General features: G+C 36.6%; 2 protein-coding genes across 2 annotated transcripts in view; both read right to left on the minus strand.

The window, feature by feature from the left end:
• Positions 1-165: 165 nt before the first annotated feature.
• ARL1 (ARF like GTPase 1) lies at positions 166-9,046 on the minus strand. The gene is made up of 6 exons (XM_026697959.2): positions 8,759-9,046; positions 6,881-7,018; positions 4,717-4,798; positions 4,140-4,251; positions 875-1,053; positions 166-459 (listed from the first exon to the last, which is right to left on the minus strand). The coding sequence occupies exons 1-6, from the start codon at positions 8,760-8,762 to the stop codon at positions 429-431; spliced, it is 546 nt and encodes a 181-aa protein (XP_026553744.1). The 5' UTR covers positions 8,763-9,046; the 3' UTR covers positions 166-428.
• A 1,624-nt stretch (positions 9,047-10,670) lies between these two features.
• The window catches only part of NUP205 (nucleoporin 205), a 40,765-nt gene continuing 34,680 nt past the window's right edge, over positions 10,671-16,755 (minus strand). Inside the window, exons 36-43 of the mRNA XM_026697929.2 lie at positions 16,353-16,429; positions 15,633-15,761; positions 15,128-15,254; positions 14,457-14,623; positions 13,891-14,014; positions 13,112-13,240; positions 12,072-12,130; positions 10,671-10,979 (exon numbers count right to left, since the gene is read on the minus strand). Of these exons, the coding sequence (XP_026553714.2) occupies positions 10,827-10,979; positions 12,072-12,130; positions 13,112-13,240; positions 13,891-14,014; positions 14,457-14,623; positions 15,128-15,254; positions 15,633-15,761; positions 16,353-16,429 (965 nt within the window). The 3' untranslated portion in view covers positions 10,671-10,826. The remainder of the gene's footprint in view (positions 10,980-12,071; positions 12,131-13,111; positions 13,241-13,890; positions 14,015-14,456; positions 14,624-15,127; positions 15,255-15,632; positions 15,762-16,352; positions 16,430-16,755) is intronic.

Below are 16,755 nucleotides of genomic sequence, written 5' to 3' on the forward strand. Positions count from 1 at the left end.
CTTACAAGTTTTCCTGAAGGAACAGTATGTGATGGTTTAAATAGTTTTTAAAAACTCACATACTTTCACAGCTTCACCCAATATTCCTGACAGGTTACACAAAAAATGTCCCCTAATTCACCTTCAAATGGGAATACCTTATAGATAACTAGCATGAGACAAAAGTGTAGGCAGTTAAATATTTATTAGTGTTAAACAGTTTCAGACACTTAAAATAAAGATTTATTCCAATTTCTCTAGCCGATATTCAGTAATGAATATCATAAAAATTGATGTTACGTAACTTACACCAGATATGAAGTAAATACAGTATGCAAACTTTCAGAGTGATTGCATAGGAACACCATTTTTTCAAAAGATAATCTGTCAATTCTATTTACAGCATTGCATTTATTCACAAAACCAATGAAGAAAACCTCAAGTCTGTTTCACTGTCTGCTCTTCAAGGTCTCAACCAGCCTGAAAAAAAATTTTGAAATTTAAATATCAAACTTATTAAAAATAAAATAATAAATTCATATTTATGTACTCTGGGTTTCTATAATATGCACTAGGACTATGCAGAGTTCCAAATTCAAAGAGAGAAAAATGATTAGGTATGTGTCTCAGCAGGTACCGAGGGAGCATCTGTTAGCATCTCCTTAAATGAAATGTGGCTTTTCCTATAAGTTTCTATATAAGCTCAATATGCTACTTCAGAATTAGTCAGTCTATCTTACTGGGATCATGAATTCAGATTACACTACTTCAAGGAACTGTTGATAGGTACTTCATGAGCACTGCCAACCCCCATGTGCTTTTAATCAGTGTTTCCATTTTCTTGCACTATCCTAAATAAGTAATCTTCTAAGGGAATCAGAACAGTAATATTTACCACTCCATAGCTTCATCAAGTCCAGTCCCTTTGGTTGCAGATGTTTTGAATATCTGCCATTTTCTGTCCTTTAGAGCTGGTAGTCCAAGTGCATTTGCCATTTCTGTAGGAGTCATGGCTTGTTCCATATCTTGTTTATTTGCAAATACCACTAAAATGGCTTTCTTTAATTCTTCTTCCTAAAAGAGCAGATAATAGATTATATTAGATTTTCAATACAAAATCATGCTTCCATTATGAAGCAGCTTAATCACAGGGCCACAGAGACAGTTAAAGAATGAGTGGGGATGTCTAAATCCACAAGTTATTCAACCTGGCTTAGATTTAGTAAAATAATTAACATTTTCTTTTGATAGACAGCATGTAAAAGACAAATTTCTTGCATTTTCATATTGAATGAAAAAATCCTAGGTTTATTTCATTCCCCCCCCGCCCCCCCACAAAAAATTAAGGTAGCACCCAACTGAATCTCAAGTGATTTCAAGCATCTAGACATTTGTTTTAACACTGAATGATTTCCACAGAACTTTCTGAAGCCCATCATCTTATTTCTGCGTGGAGAAAGTAGAAGAGATACTGACTCTAATCAGGAAACAAATTTGTGAATACTAGTCTCTGTGAGACTATTAAATCTTACCACCCACTATTTAACAGAATGCTAATATGGGTAGTCTTTGACTTATGATTAGAATTGAGCCCAAAATTTTTGTTGCTGAGACAGTTCTTGAGTTTTGCCCCATTTTATGACTTTTCTTGCTACAGTTGTTATGTGAATCACTGCAGTTGTTAGTAACACAGCTGTTAAGTGAATCTGGCTTCCCCTTTGCTTATCAGAAGGTCGCAAAAGGTCGCACCCCGTGACACTGCAACCATCATAAATATGAATTGGTTACCAAGTGTCTGAATTTTGATCACATTGGGAATGCTACAACAGTTCTAAGTGTGAAGAACAGTCATGTCACTTTTTGCAGTGCCATTGTAACTTGATCACTAAATGAATGGTTATAAGTCAAGGACTACCTGTACAGTAGTCCTGAAAGCCTGTATACAGCTTATTCGGTTGAAATAATCCAAGGTGTTTGAAGAGGAACTCGTTGGAGTTTGGGCCAAAAGGGTGACTATTAGCTTCAAGTGTGATTGAACGAAGACCTTGGTTGAACCACAATAAACAGGCAAGAAAACAGCATTCTCAGCAACAAAGGGTTTCTTATCAGCCCTGCTATATCCATGATTTGCAGTAATTCAGATTATATAAAGCTTAAATCGAGCTCTTATTTGTCTCCCTCCCACTCTCCTTAGAATCTATAGCTATTGAGGAGGAGAGGAAATGATCTTTACTAGCCTCAGAAAACAGAAAATCACATTACCAAAATTTCTATTTTTTATCTCTTCTGCATCATTCTAAAGTGAATAATAATTATTAAATCTATCTGTCCAAACTCCCAGTGACTGGGCAGTTTACAAAACATTTAAAAACAAGGAATAGAAAAACACAAAAATATGAACAAAGATTACAGGAAAAACAAACCCTGATAGGAACAAGGAAAAGGAAGTCAATCATCCTCATCAAAGGCCTGGATTTAGGGCCATGTCTTTTGAGCCCTTCAAAATACCAACAAGGTAAGGGGTTATTCAAGTCTAGGTGCAGGAGGAGGAAACTGCATTCTCTCTTCACATGTACTTCCGGGGTTCCAAAGAAAGGCATTGTTTAATCGATGGAACTAGATCGCACCAACTCTGCCAATTTGAACTGGCTGGGAAAATACTACACAAGACAAAGAGTCTCTCAAGTAAACAGACCTCTGTTATGTAGGGCGTTATAGGTAGTAACCAATCACATCCAGAAGCAAACTGACACCCGAAGCAGCTTGCAAAGCAGAGATGCTACGTGAGCATACTGAGGCAAGTCCATCACTGCCTGCGCCACTGCATTCTGGACCAGCTGAAGCTTCTGTGTTGCCTTCAAGGGCACCTCCATAGAGCACAGTGCAGTAGTTAACCCATGAAGTGACCAGGGCATGAGTAACTGAAGGGCAACCAAATAAATGTGCAACTGGTGTACCAGATGAAACAGGGCAAAAGTCTTCCTGTCCACAACTACCACCTGCTCATCAAGTAGGAGTTTGAGGACAGGAAGACTCCTAAACTACATACTACCATTGAATGGAGAAGTACCACACTAACAAAAGTCAAAGTTGAAGTATCCCCAGACATGGTTGGTCAAAACACTAACCGTCACTACATTTTGGTGGGACTGAATGGGAGATGGTACCTCCTAATCCTAACTGCAGGCATTAGGACAGAACCTCAATAGCCTCAATTGGCTGGCCCAGAGTTGAAAGATATAATTGGGCATCATCAGCATACTGTTGATACCGAATCACAGATTAGCAGATATTAATATATATTAGTCCAAAGCCTCCAAGAATAAACAAATTAAATGTCAACTCATAAAACATTCCTATGCCTATTTTAGTAATTACCATAAAGGGGGAATCTGGAAGAGCAGTGCAGGAGTTTGAAATCGAAAGTACATTCCAATACCTATCTTTAAAAGATTGTAACTAAACTACCAGACCTTTTGCTTAATTGGAGAACGTGAATGACACCCAGCCTGTGAACGTGCTTGGTGGAGAATCTGGCATATGAGATATCCAGGGGAGGGAAACAGAGTCACAGGTGAGTGTAAATAATGTATGCCAGAGTTAGCTTGCTCTCAGGATTCCAGCAATCGCCCTAATTAAATCATGATTCTCAAGCTAAACTTCAAAAAACTTTGAAGGATTTATTAGAGGCAACATACTGGCATTACCCTGTATGAAGCCAACTCTGGCATACGTAATTTACAGTCACCTGTGACCCTGTTCCCCCCCATAAACCAGATTCTCCAATTAAGCATGTTCACAGGCTGGGTGTCATCATTCAAGTTCTCCAATTAAATGTATTCACCGGCAAAAGGTCTAGTAGTTTAGTTACAATCTTAAAGATAAGTGTTGGAATGTACTTTCGATTTAAAACTCCTGCACTGCTCTTCCAGACCCCCACCCCACCCCCCCGCATGGCAACTACTAAAACAGGCATAGGAATGTTTTATGAGTTAACATTAAGCTCATCTAAAGGGTAAACTAAAATGATGCTTAAATTAGTAAAAAAGCATTTTTACTTGAAAATGAAGAAACAGGAATAGCATCAGAGTAAGACATCTTTTCATCATTATGAGCCTAATTTTAAATGCAGTATTCAGAGCTACTTTATTACTTCATACCTCCAACATGGCAACAAGCTCAGATTTTGAAATTCCAATTCTGTCTCTATCACAGCTGTCTACTACATAGATAACTGCATCAGTATTGGAATAGTAACATCGCCAATATGGTCTAGAAAAGAAAAGAAAAATGTAAATTGTATCTTATATCAGAGAACTCATAGCTTTCAAGAGTATTTCTTAGTAGTTTTAAAATCAAAGTTTGTAAGTTTTGAGTTTTAAAACAAAACTTATCTATTGATATCAAAGCCATAGATATCCAAAAGCTTATAAAACATTCCCCCACCCGCACTATCCGTCATCTACAATTCAACAGCTAGCACCTTCAGTTCCTCCAGAAGGTACTTGAAATTTCAGATTGTTCTTTATACATAAATGTATTTTACAGCCTAAAAATAGTTTTCTTAACTGTAATGGCAAAATCTGTAGAAGCTGATACAATTATTCACTGCTTAATCTATGTGAAAGCCTAACCCAAAGAATTGTTTTCTGATATAAAGACATTTTCTTGTAAACTGGAAATATCATAACATTCAGTGAACTATTTAGATTTGTTGTGGTTTCAGAACCATTTTACCTGATGCTAGTCTGTCCTCCTAAGTCCCAGACTTGAAACTTTAGATTCTTGTAGGTGACTGTTTCAACATTAAAACCAATTGCTGGAAGAGAAAACAAAATTTAACTGGCATGTTAAAAATAATTGATATCCAAAAGTTTGAATACAGTAAATATTGCATGATTTTTAATTTCCAAATAAATTTGATATTACTGCTGAATATCCAGTACAGGGACAACCCTCAACTTACAACCATTCATTTACTGATCATTGAAATTGAAATGACTTATGACCCTTTTTCACACTTACTACCATCGCAGCATCCCCATGGTTACATGATAAAAATTTGGATGCTTGACAATTGGCATGTATTTATGATGTTGCGCTGTCATATCATATGATCACCTTTTGCGACCTTCTGACAAGCAGTCAATTGGGAAGCCAGATTCACAGAACAATTACGTTGCTAACTTAACAACTGCAATGATTCACTTAACTGTGGCAAGAAAAGTCATAAAATGGGGCAAAAATCACTTAACTATCTTGCTTAGCAATAGAAATTTGCACTCAATTGTGGTTATAAGTCGAGGAATATCCTTATTATTAAAAATATAGTCAAAACATCAATATTTATTTGCTCACTGTATCTATATAGCTCTTTCTAAAAGTGCCTTGAACTTTATTAGGAAAGGATGGACTGCATGAAGAATTTTTAGACATCTGGAGGATAAAATCACTTGTATTCGGGCAAGTTCTGACCAGATGAGCAAAACCACAACTATTATCTTGAATGGGGGCCACGGGGGCTCATGTGGTAAGACACTGGGCCTGCGCTCTGCTGAGGTTGGCAGCTCAGCAGCTCGATTCCCACTAACACGTGCCATATGCTAAATAAATAAATAAAATCTTGAATGAATTTGAACTTGTAAATCCTGAGGAAATAGATATGATTTTGGTGTATCAACTCTGTAATCTGTAGACATGATTCTCTGCCATTACTGGTTGATGACAAGCTGGACTAGGAAATTGTACTCTCCCTGAAAGAGGCAGTCTATGCCTTGTACCTTAAGTAGTGAGGGTTATTGGTGGATGTGATTACCTCAGGTGTGAATTTTATAAATTTTGTTGATTTTAATATTTTTAAACATTTATATTATGTTGTTTTATAGTTTTAATTTTTTGTAAGCCAAGTTGCATACAAATGAAATGAGAGAATATACATGCAAATAATAAAAATATTGAATAACTGACAACCTTCCCTTTTGGGGCAGGACAGATGAGAAGGGCTGTAGTTGCAGAAGACCCATCCAATTCTATGCATATTCCTTTAGTACTGGATGGGATTATGATTTCCCATACAGAAGATAGGGCTCCCTCGACTTATGATTCCTGCTCAATGAGCAGACAGCAACTGTGTCTAAGTGCTTTCATAAATACAACTACTGCTTTCATACAATTGCTTGCTTATTCCCAGTTACATCTCTTCATCCAATAGGATATCATAATATAGGCTCTCTCCATAACCCTACATACATGTCATCAGCAGATCTCATTGAAAGAAACTCAACTCAAATATTGCTTTCTTTTTCTAAAATGGCACCCACTGAAAATTCAATGGTTCTTAGCTTAGTGGTTTTTAGGAAAGCCTTTCAAACTTGGCTGGAGGTTTTATGCTGTTGCCTGGTTTTGAAATATTTCATCAGTGTAATTGTTTTACAAAAACAGTATAAAAAGCTAGTATGTAACTATTGTTTCCAGAATTTACATATGAATGTACTATTATTTTTGTATTGTAATTTTATTATTGTTTAACCTGATCTATAGACATCTGATATGTACACTATTCTGTCTTCAATGATTTCAGTAGCATATAAATCTGACAAGGAAATAAATTCATTCTACAGCTGAAAAGCCAGTATTGGAAAATCCTGATTTCCTTACAGGAAGAAAAAATGACCCAATACATAGAGGTATTTATTCTGTTCAGAAGTTATAAAATTTCCTTTAGTAATATTTTAATATTTAGTAAATTTATTTACATTTTTTTGTGCAACCCATATGATAATGGAAGGTGAAGTAGTCTTAAGATTTTAAGATACTTCAATTAATAAATGTATAAGAGGAGATAAGAACATTGCATTACGTGCTATGAATCACATTTCATTTTGGGGAAAAAAACACTTACTAGGAATGGTAGTTACAACTTCACCAACTTGTAACCTGTATAGAATTGTGGTCTTTCCTGCTCCATCTAATCCCAAAATTAAAATTCTCATCTCCCGTGTACCAAACAAACTGGAAAAGATCGTTGAAAAAAAGCCACCTACAAACAAAACAAAACAAGCATTATTAGAAATATATTATGATATCAGACTGTTCCAAATTAACAATTTTTAAAGCTTTTCTGAAAAATACATTTCACTTCAAAGACATCTACTTATTTTAAGAATTCTTCTCGTTTCTATTCTTTTTAATAAATACACATATGCAATACAAAAGCAAGTCATAGTAATCTTAAAAGTTGGAATTTCTGCATTATTATATTTTATATTTTTGTGAATGCAATTTCCTAATTTCCAAACACCTTTTAATGAAAACTTTCACTTTTCAAATTAGTTTCATGATTATCAACAGCTGCATGTTCCTTTTTAAAACCTTCCCAACCTAATTAGGATTCCCTGATGTTGTCAGATCTAAGTACTAATCAGGTCTGATCCTGCTTGCTTCCAAGCTCAGAAAAGATCAAATAAATACTGCTAAACTTTCTGAAACCCTGCTGAGGGAGATAACAGGAAAAACTGAAGTTTACATTATTTATAAAGATCAATTCTGCACTCCTTAAAGCAAGAGAAACAGGAAGAACTGAGCTTGCAATTTTAAATTCCAAAGTTGTGGCAGGCACCTACTTACTAATCTCTTCTTTGAAATGTCTTAGCATAGCACAAAGAATTGGATGCATTTCTTAAACTGCAAGTCCAAGGACTCCCGAGGGTCCCAGAAGACCCTCTTATAGGTCCACAACACCAACATTATTTGCCAGATATTTGAAAGTTTTATCAAAATCTTCAATATCTGACATTAATCACTTAGGTCAAATGGCTTTAAAACAATGTCAATTTTCTCATTTTAAAATACAAGGCTTTTTCATGAAAAGAATTGTTAACATCTAAAGCAGGGTTGTCCCACCTTGGCAACTTTAAGACTTGTGGACTTCAACTCCCAGAATTCCTCCTTTGCTGGCTGAGGAATTCTGGGAGTTGAAGTCCACAAGTCTTAAAGTTGCCAAGGTTGGACAACCCTGATCTAAAGGGATTGGTACTATTATTTTTACATAGCAACAAACATAGCCCACACAAACTAAAGCTATTTTGGAAGCCTCCATAATTTTAAAAAAATCAGGAAAGGGTCCGAAGGGCAAAGCATTGAAGAAACACTGTTCTAGAGCCAAGGAGTGAGGAGGAACGGCTGTGGTGCCCCTCATCTCGTTTAATTTTCGTCCAAAAGTTCGTTTGCAGACACCTGAAATTTACAGCACAGCGACATACGAGCGTCCATGCGGGTCGCACAGGTAAAACTTGTGACTGGGAAATCGGACAGCAAGAGCCTGGACAGGTTACCGTCTCCGAGCAGAGAAAATGTTATCCGCTACCGTCCAACGGTTCTGAGTGAATGGGGTGATGAGGGGAATAGCGTGTGAGAAGGAGGGGAGAGAAAAGGGGAGGGGAGCCGGTTCGAGGGCGTCAAAGTTGCATCTCCTCAGTGTTGTTGCGGTCGAACTTTTCATACTCCCTCCGAGGATCGGCGCGCTCTTCTCTCGCCTTCGACTCCGGGAAGGAAATTGCCCCCCACCGACCGAGACGCCGAGTTTCCCCTCCAAGGAAGCTCCCAGGCAAGCGAATTCAACGGCTCCAGAGCCCCAGGAATAGCCCAGAACCACAAGGGAGGCCCGAAGGGGGAAAACTCCTCACGGAACCCCACCCCAAACGCTCCATTTTTCGGATCTCCTCCCGTTCCAGCCGCCACCTCCGCCCTCGCTCAAGCCTGCCTTCCTCCCTTCCCTCACCCATGACGGCAAAGGTTTCCCGGGCTGTTTTCCGCTCAGCTGCCCGGCAGTCCTCCTCCTGCCCCTCAGACTCTGTTGCTGCCGGCGGCGTTCACCCGGAAGTCGGCGAGCAGCAGGGTTCCACGTCGGCTCCCGCGTGCTTGAGTCGCTCCCGCGACGCGCACCAGCTGCTCGACATGAGGACCAAACCAAAGACAGAATTTTCGACACAAACCGGCGGCGCCGCGACTGAGGACCAAGCGACGAATCTGCTCGGTCAAAAGCAGAGCGACAGAACCTCTCTCGGCTTCCCCATTGGAGGAATTTGGCTGGTGGGCGGGGGTAGAGGCGGGGCTACTTGCGTTCCGGGATCACGTGGTGCTGAGCGACAGCGATGATAGGAGGGAAGCGAGCGGGCGGGGTGGTGCGGGAAGCGTGTTCTGCCTTTGAGGAAAAGCATTGGCGGTATTTCTATTTTTCAGTTTAAAAGGAGAGCTACGGTTGCGGGTCTGCAGTGTCGTAGTTATTGTCAAACTCGATGTTTCGTTCCCCCGTAATTTAAGAATGAAGCGCGATGCCGCAGCAGCATATCTAAGTGGAAAATCTCCAGGTACATCTATGGAGAAAACTGCAACAGGACAGCAGAATGTAATTATCCTGGGATTTTCCAATGTAATTGAATTGTCCCAAAGGTGCTTTTTCAGGCGGCAACTAGACTTTGTTTTTTCTTTTGAAGACGTTTCACTTCTCATCCAAGAAGCTTATTCAACTCTGGCAGAATAGTGGGGAATGGAAGGAATAGATTCCCCCTTTGAATAGTGGGGGGGGGGGGATTAGGTGACCCCAAGGACACAGATAGACCTCCAAGTGCTTCAAAGATCCTCTAAAACAGGGATGTCAAACCTGCAGGCCAGATGCATCATGTGCTGGCCCTGCCCCTGCCCAGTTTAGTAAAGTCCTGATCACATGATGATGCACCCCTGTGCTAAAAGGATACAAATGACCAGCTGTCTGCAAGGAATATAAACCTTCCATTCCCCACTATTCTGTCAGAGCTGAAGAAGCTTCTTGGATGAAAAGCGAAACATCAGAAACAAAAGAAAAAACAAGTCCAATTGCCTCAAGAATAAGCACCTTTGCGACAACCATGATCTGGATGACTGAGAATCTCTACAAATGTAATTTAATATTCATGGAATAACATGTTGTCTACATTTTACTTGTTCTACAGGTGATACTTAATGTTTTTAAGAAACAGCAACTGTCAAAACAAATACATTAGCACTCTCCTGAGAAAATCTGGATTTTATTCAGAACACTTTTTATAGCCTCATATAATTTCAATTTGCTTTTTTCAGCAAGTAGAATGGGGGATGACGAAAATGTTGCTATAAGAAGAAGCTATTTTTCCAACAGTTCTTTAAATACAGATAGTCCTCGACTTACAACCACAATTGAGCCCAAAATTTCTGTTGTTAAACTAGACATTGTGAAGTGAATTTTGTCTCATTTTATGACTTCTTGCCACAGCCATTTAAGTTAGTGAATCAATGCAGCTGTTAAGTTAGTAACAAGGTTAAGTGAATCTGGCTTCTCCATTGACTTTGTTTGTCCAAAAGTTACAAAAGTTATAAATACGGGCCATTTGCCAAGCAATTGAATTGATCACATGACCATAGGGATGCTGCAACAGTCCCAAGTATAAAAAACAGTCATAAGTCACTTTTTTCAGTGCTGGTGTAACTTATGAACAGTCACTAAATGGATTGTTGTAGGTCAAGGGTAGACAAAATTATTTTCACGTGGGTTGCCAGAGTTAAAAAAAAATCTGGCCAGTATTTGCACTGATATATTGATATCAGAATTTTTACTCTTGTGAATTAATTATATCCTATTTCCTTTTCAAAGTAATGAACTTTGTACACAAAAGTGGTTGTTTAAAAAAGTTTATTTTTCCACGGGTAATAATGAATGGCAGAAACACACAAAAATTATTCATTCTTGTAATAAAACATATTAAAATAATTTCACCATAATTTATAAAATGTTACTTGTACAAAAAACATCAATAATGAACAAACATTATTCTTCATCCCCTTGATATTCTTAGCAAGCCACGGATACGTCTAACAAGTGCTTGAATGAAAGTATAGCGGGACCGCACCTTAGAATACAGTCCTTCTATATCTAGAAGTTTCTTCTGAAGGGATTCTCCAAAATTATTGGTTGTCTCTAGCTGAAGCTAAAAAGAAGCAACAAAAAAACCCAAGACAATCTTTATTTATTAAATCCTCTTTTAATGCACTGCTAATTTAGATTCAGTGGTCTATATAAGTGGGTCCTCTTTGAGGTATATTTAAAATCTAAAAAGTAAACACAGATTTATGAGTCATGCCATGTCTAGGTTTAACATGTCCTTTTAAAAAGTTAAAAGGGACTGAAAACCCAATCGTGATAAAACATTGTAACAACTGGAAGCCTATTACAATATTATTGAAGTTTTAAAGTATAGCCTTTGATTAGAAAGAGAAGGATGATAAAGGGATGCCCTCAAGAAACTTAATTATCCCAACATTTCTGTTCTCAAGTATATGAAAAATAAGTACAAATAATAAAAACATAAATTATTCAGCTTTATGGGGAAAAATAGCCAAGTCTTCAGATAATTACAAGCAATATATTTATTTTGAAGCTAATATGCTTTTACTTTCATAATAATGTAAAATTTGTAAAGAAAAAACAAGGCAAGGCATGCTTTCTTTTAGTTGATTTACATTTTGTTAATTGATTGGAAACAAATGAACAGAAAAATTCTGATATTTGCTTCTGCTTTTCTTTAAATTTAGTATCATAATAGAAGAGTGTAAAGGAGAAGAGACTGAAAAAATGCAAATATTGTTGGATAATTTATTTTATTACAAAGCCAGTTTGGAGTAGTGATTAAACTTGGAGACTGTAAGTGTTAGAGTTTAGGTTAGTTGTGTAACCATGGTCCCTCTCTCTCAGTTCTAAGAAGATGGCAGTGGTAAACCATTTCTTATATTACTAATATAATTATATATATAATATAATTATATATATAATATAATATAATTATATATATAATTATATATATTACTAATATAATTCATAATCTGCAAGGGCAAGTATGGTTACAGAAGCAATATTTAGCATGCTGGATTGTTGTGTATTGACCATTCAGAATGACTATTTTCAAAGTTAAGTAGCAGTGAACTAATCAAAACTTTTATTTTCAAGGATCAATAATCACTTAATACAAGTTATGTAGAGTCAAGCCCACTATTTATAAAGAACACCCTTTGAAAGATTCTACCTGATCTATATCAAGTTGGCTTATTCTGCTCAATCCACTTGTTACATCGAAGTTAGTTTCTGAATGAAAAGAATGTTGGAATTAAAAATTGCCATAGTTATGTCCAAAGCAAGCTTTAAAAATATGCAATGTAAAGTCATTTAAGAGTTGCATAATATCTATAATAAATAGAAATATCAATTGATTATTCTGTTCTAGTACATATAAATAGAGAGGCAGAGAAAATCTGAGATCCTTGTACCAACTGTGCATTCTAAAGGAGCCAACTTAATTCAGATGTTATGGAGGCTATAAACCTTAGGGAAGTGGTAGGGCAGCAATTACAAAACACTGTAATTGAAAAGAATTGTCTGAATCCCTTTCAGATAAGATGCAAGAGAGGGGAGGGGATAGGAGAAGAGGAGAGAGGAAAGAAGAGGAGATTCTTTATCGGCCAAGTGTGATTGGACACACAAGGAATTAGCCTCTGGTGTATAGGCTCTCAGTGTACATACAAACAACGTGATAAATCATAAGATAATAGGAGAAGGTAATAAGAAAGACGAGAAGGATAATAGCAATACAGCCCAACTACATGGGCCACTATCCTTGGGCATAAGACAATGCTGTGGGAATTAGGTGTTTAGCAGAGTGAAGGCAGGGGGGAAAACTGTTTTAGCATCAAGCTGTTTTGGCATGCAATGCCTTGTAGTGGCATCCTGAAAGGAGGGGGGAGGGGGGGAGTTGAAACACTTTATTTCCAGAATGTGAGGGGTGTGTAGATATTTGCTTTTGCTGAAGGAATAAGTAGAAACCTTTTCCGAGAGACAAGTGACAACTTCTGTTTCAATTGCAATTTCCCCTGGAATGGGAGCCTTTATAAGCATGATTCATGCATCTAATTAATCACAAAATGTTTAAACCAATGTTTTAGTTTTGTTGTAACAGAATCCATTGAAACTTCTCCAATCCTAACTGATTATAAACAGTTGCACGATCTGCTGATTAAACTTTAAGGGATAAAATAATGTAGGAATTAAAATAAACTGAAAGAAAATTACCTTGTAATCTTCTGCTCCTCAACTGAGTCCTGGGAGCCAAAAGAGAAGCTTGGGAATCTGCAGGAGTACAGTGTAGTAGATAGTGTTCAAGATGCCTCCAAAGAATAAAAAGACAGGTTTCTATAATATCTGCAGACATATTTAGTAAAGGAGCTTATATTTACTGTCCATATTCTTGGTCATGCATATAACAAAATAAAGCAACAGATAATTGTACATTTGCTACTTAGCAGCAAGCAAGCATCTGTTTCATCCCCCCATTTTAATCATTTCTTCTAGAATACACATAGACACTATCATTTTTAAGCAAAACCAGGTTCTCTAGTTGCAGTCTAAATTATTTTTATTGTTTCTCAAACTTTATTAAGTTAATAACTTTACTTTTAGACAACTCAATTAATATTCCTAACAATAATCGTAATTCCAAAATGCATGTAATGCCTCTTAAAGAAAATATCTTCCCAGACGTTCCGCTGCATTTAAAATTTCATCAGTTTATAAAATTAAACAGTCTCACAAAAGTTCATTTTCTTAATTAATTTTAAAGGTTATAAAATTGTAATGCTAGATCAATAGTTATCAAGTTTTTTTGATATTTAAAAGTTATTACATCTGATTACAGTCTCTTAAAGGCTACTTATTTAAAATCAGGAAATCACAAATTGTTGAGATTTGCAAGAGTGTTTTAAAAAATTAAACATTTAAGTTGGATAGCAGTGGAAGAAGTCATTTTTACCATGTATGATTGTTAAGTTTTTAATTTTGTGATCAAAGGATACAGCAACACAGAGAAAGCAATTTGGCTCGATTGTTGATCAGCTTCACTAAACGTCGCTTTGCTAAAATATACTTTTGTGTAGTAGAAATTTTATCTACTCCAGCTAGAATAACAGACTGGCACAACTATGGAAAGAATCAAAAGACATATAAACATGTAATACTGTGTACATAAGCACTATACAAGTTATGAGCCCTACAAAACCAACTTCTCATATAAACACACATATTATTCCAAATAAAAATTAAACTTCAAGAGAAATTTTACAATAGGAAACTCTGGAAACTACAGTGCAACCTCAGGTCATGACTGTAATCTATTCCAGGATTATGGCTGCAACCCGATTTGATTGTGGCCAGAACCACGACAGTCTACACATGACAAAAAAAATGGCGCCGAAGGGGAAATTGCTGCAGCGATTTTCAGGTTTGCTTGGTCACCACCCAAAGATCTGTTTGTGACCAGAAGCAAAAATTCTGGTCATCACTAAAATATAACATGCAGGGGTGCAACAATCAAAGGATAAACTTGACAGAAATAGTGAAAGCAAGGATATAGGAAGGTTACCTCTTTTATCTCTTCTGGTGGTAGCTGTTCCACATTTTGTAACTTGTTAACATTCTGACGATGACTATCATAGTAACTGAAGAAGTCATTAGCGCTTTGTTTTAAGAGGTAGACAATAATACCCAGGCCAGGCAATCGCCAATATGGAATCACTGATGCTTGTGTATCTAAAACAGGTAATAATAAGATAAAACAAAAAGCATTTGCCACAAAGTTGGATTCTATTAAATTAAAAACAAACTTAATCTAAAATAAGGGCCAAAGAGTAAACTGTACTTTATTACAAAAGGGTGGCCTCCAATGTAGTTGATATTGCCTTCCTATCCACATGTACAGTACAAACATAAAAAATAATATGCTATATATGTAAACATTGAGAGCAAAGTCACACAGACGTGCATGGTATCCCATATTATATGGAAGATAATCATACTATCCAAGTGAATAACCATGACAATTCAGTGTACTGTATTGCTGAACTAATGCTTTTACAAACTAAAACAGCCTCTGTGGCAGAGAATGTCTAGATTCTGCATTAGCCTTGACCTCTCAAATATAAAAGCAAGCCTCATAAACATGACATAAACAGCATTCTTAGTACATGAAAATATTGGAAGAATTGTTAACTATAATATCTAGAATGCATTTTAAAGTTACCTAAGTAAACCTACCTTGCCGAGGTCCATCTCGATTGGTGGACTCAGAAAGACTGGGAGTGAATAGGCAAACTGTGTGTTCAAAAGTAGGGGCACACTGTACCATAAGCAGTTGGCAATATTCCATCACATTGGCACAGATCTACATATATAGATGTAAAGATCTTTTTTTAATACAATGTCTCTTACCACTATGACAAAGGCACAGAAAATACAAAAAAAAATTTGAGAATGTTGCAATAACAGCCTTTTGTTTCTTCTTTTGATTTATATCCAGCCTTTTGTACAGGAGACCAAAGTGGTGTGTGTGGTGCTCCCTCACATTCCCTACAATAACCTTGTAAGGTACGTTGGGGCTGATTGAGCCTAGAGAGAGCAATTGACTAAGCGCCCCCATCCCCAAGCTTCTGCAGCGGAGAATGAACTAGAACTTGGATCTTCACATTCCTAGTACAACACTTCAGCCACTATATCATCTAGTTTCTCAATTTTACACACTGAAGTTCACTGACTGGCTCACCTGTTGCATGGCTAGTTCAATGTCATCTCTCTTGTTCACTCTGTCAGCATCTGTGTGATCATCTTGCAATCTGAATTGGCGTAATCTCTCTGAACTACCAAACCGGGTGAGTAGGCCTAAGCACTGGCGCTAAAAGCAAATGAAAATAAACCAATTAATTCTGTTCTCTCCATTAATTGTATAAAAATTCAATGTGCAATGTGCTTTTAAGATATAAAATGATATTCTGCATTACTGACAATATTAAATTAAAATTCTTGCCTTTTCCATTTTTCTCAATGATTTATCTGTTCTGAAAATTTGCAATTCACCTCTCCTACTTCTCACAAAATTCTGTCTCTAATGTAACTTGGGCCATACCTTATGTTCCTTGTTTCTGCACACCTTTTATGCCCTAAAGTTCATTCTGCAAAACTATACGTTGTATATAAATATTATGCCACAAATAGTTTTTTCTTTGGAACAGTGTAGGAAAAATGTTGGTAAATTTCAACTAAATTATAACATTTATTCTTTTGTAAAAAAACAAGATGGATAGATAAGAAATACTTTACACAGCCGATAAAAATGTGTATAACCCTTATCATAAGCTTTTTAGAATTGATGATGATTCAAGTGGTCTATACAGCTGTCATTAAGTAAATACTGCTATGAAGCTGTGCTATTAGAGAAAGTTGCAAACTACTAAAAAAAGCAATTGTGATAATTACAGAAATTTACCTGAAATCGTCCTATATGTCCTTGTAGTTCAATCTGCATTCCTTCATTGAAATCAAGGTCAGAATCACCCAGCACACCTAATGAAATAACACTACATCATAGATTCAAATAGATTTTTTTATAAGGGCATCCTCTCCTAGGTTGTAGTAATCACTCACTTTATTTAGCAGGATCATATTAATTTTTACCTGCTAATTGTTTCAGGATTTTCTTGCATTTTTAAAAAATTCTTTTATGATATTTTTGTATTGTTGGTCTTTTTCTTGTGTTTTATCTTGGATCCATAATAACCTTTGGTTGGACCTCTGAATTAACATCCATGGAATATATGAAATTACCCTTAGCCAAATTTCATTCAATAAATACAATACACTTAAACCTCTTCTGCACAATGTCCCTCTAC

Source organism: Pseudonaja textilis, chromosome 5 (genome assembly GCF_049901715.1).
Source record: "Pseudonaja textilis isolate UNSWEBS1 chromosome 5, rPseTex1.2, whole genome shotgun sequence".
NCBI classification, from domain to species: domain Eukaryota; kingdom Metazoa; phylum Chordata; class Lepidosauria; order Squamata; family Elapidae; genus Pseudonaja; species Pseudonaja textilis.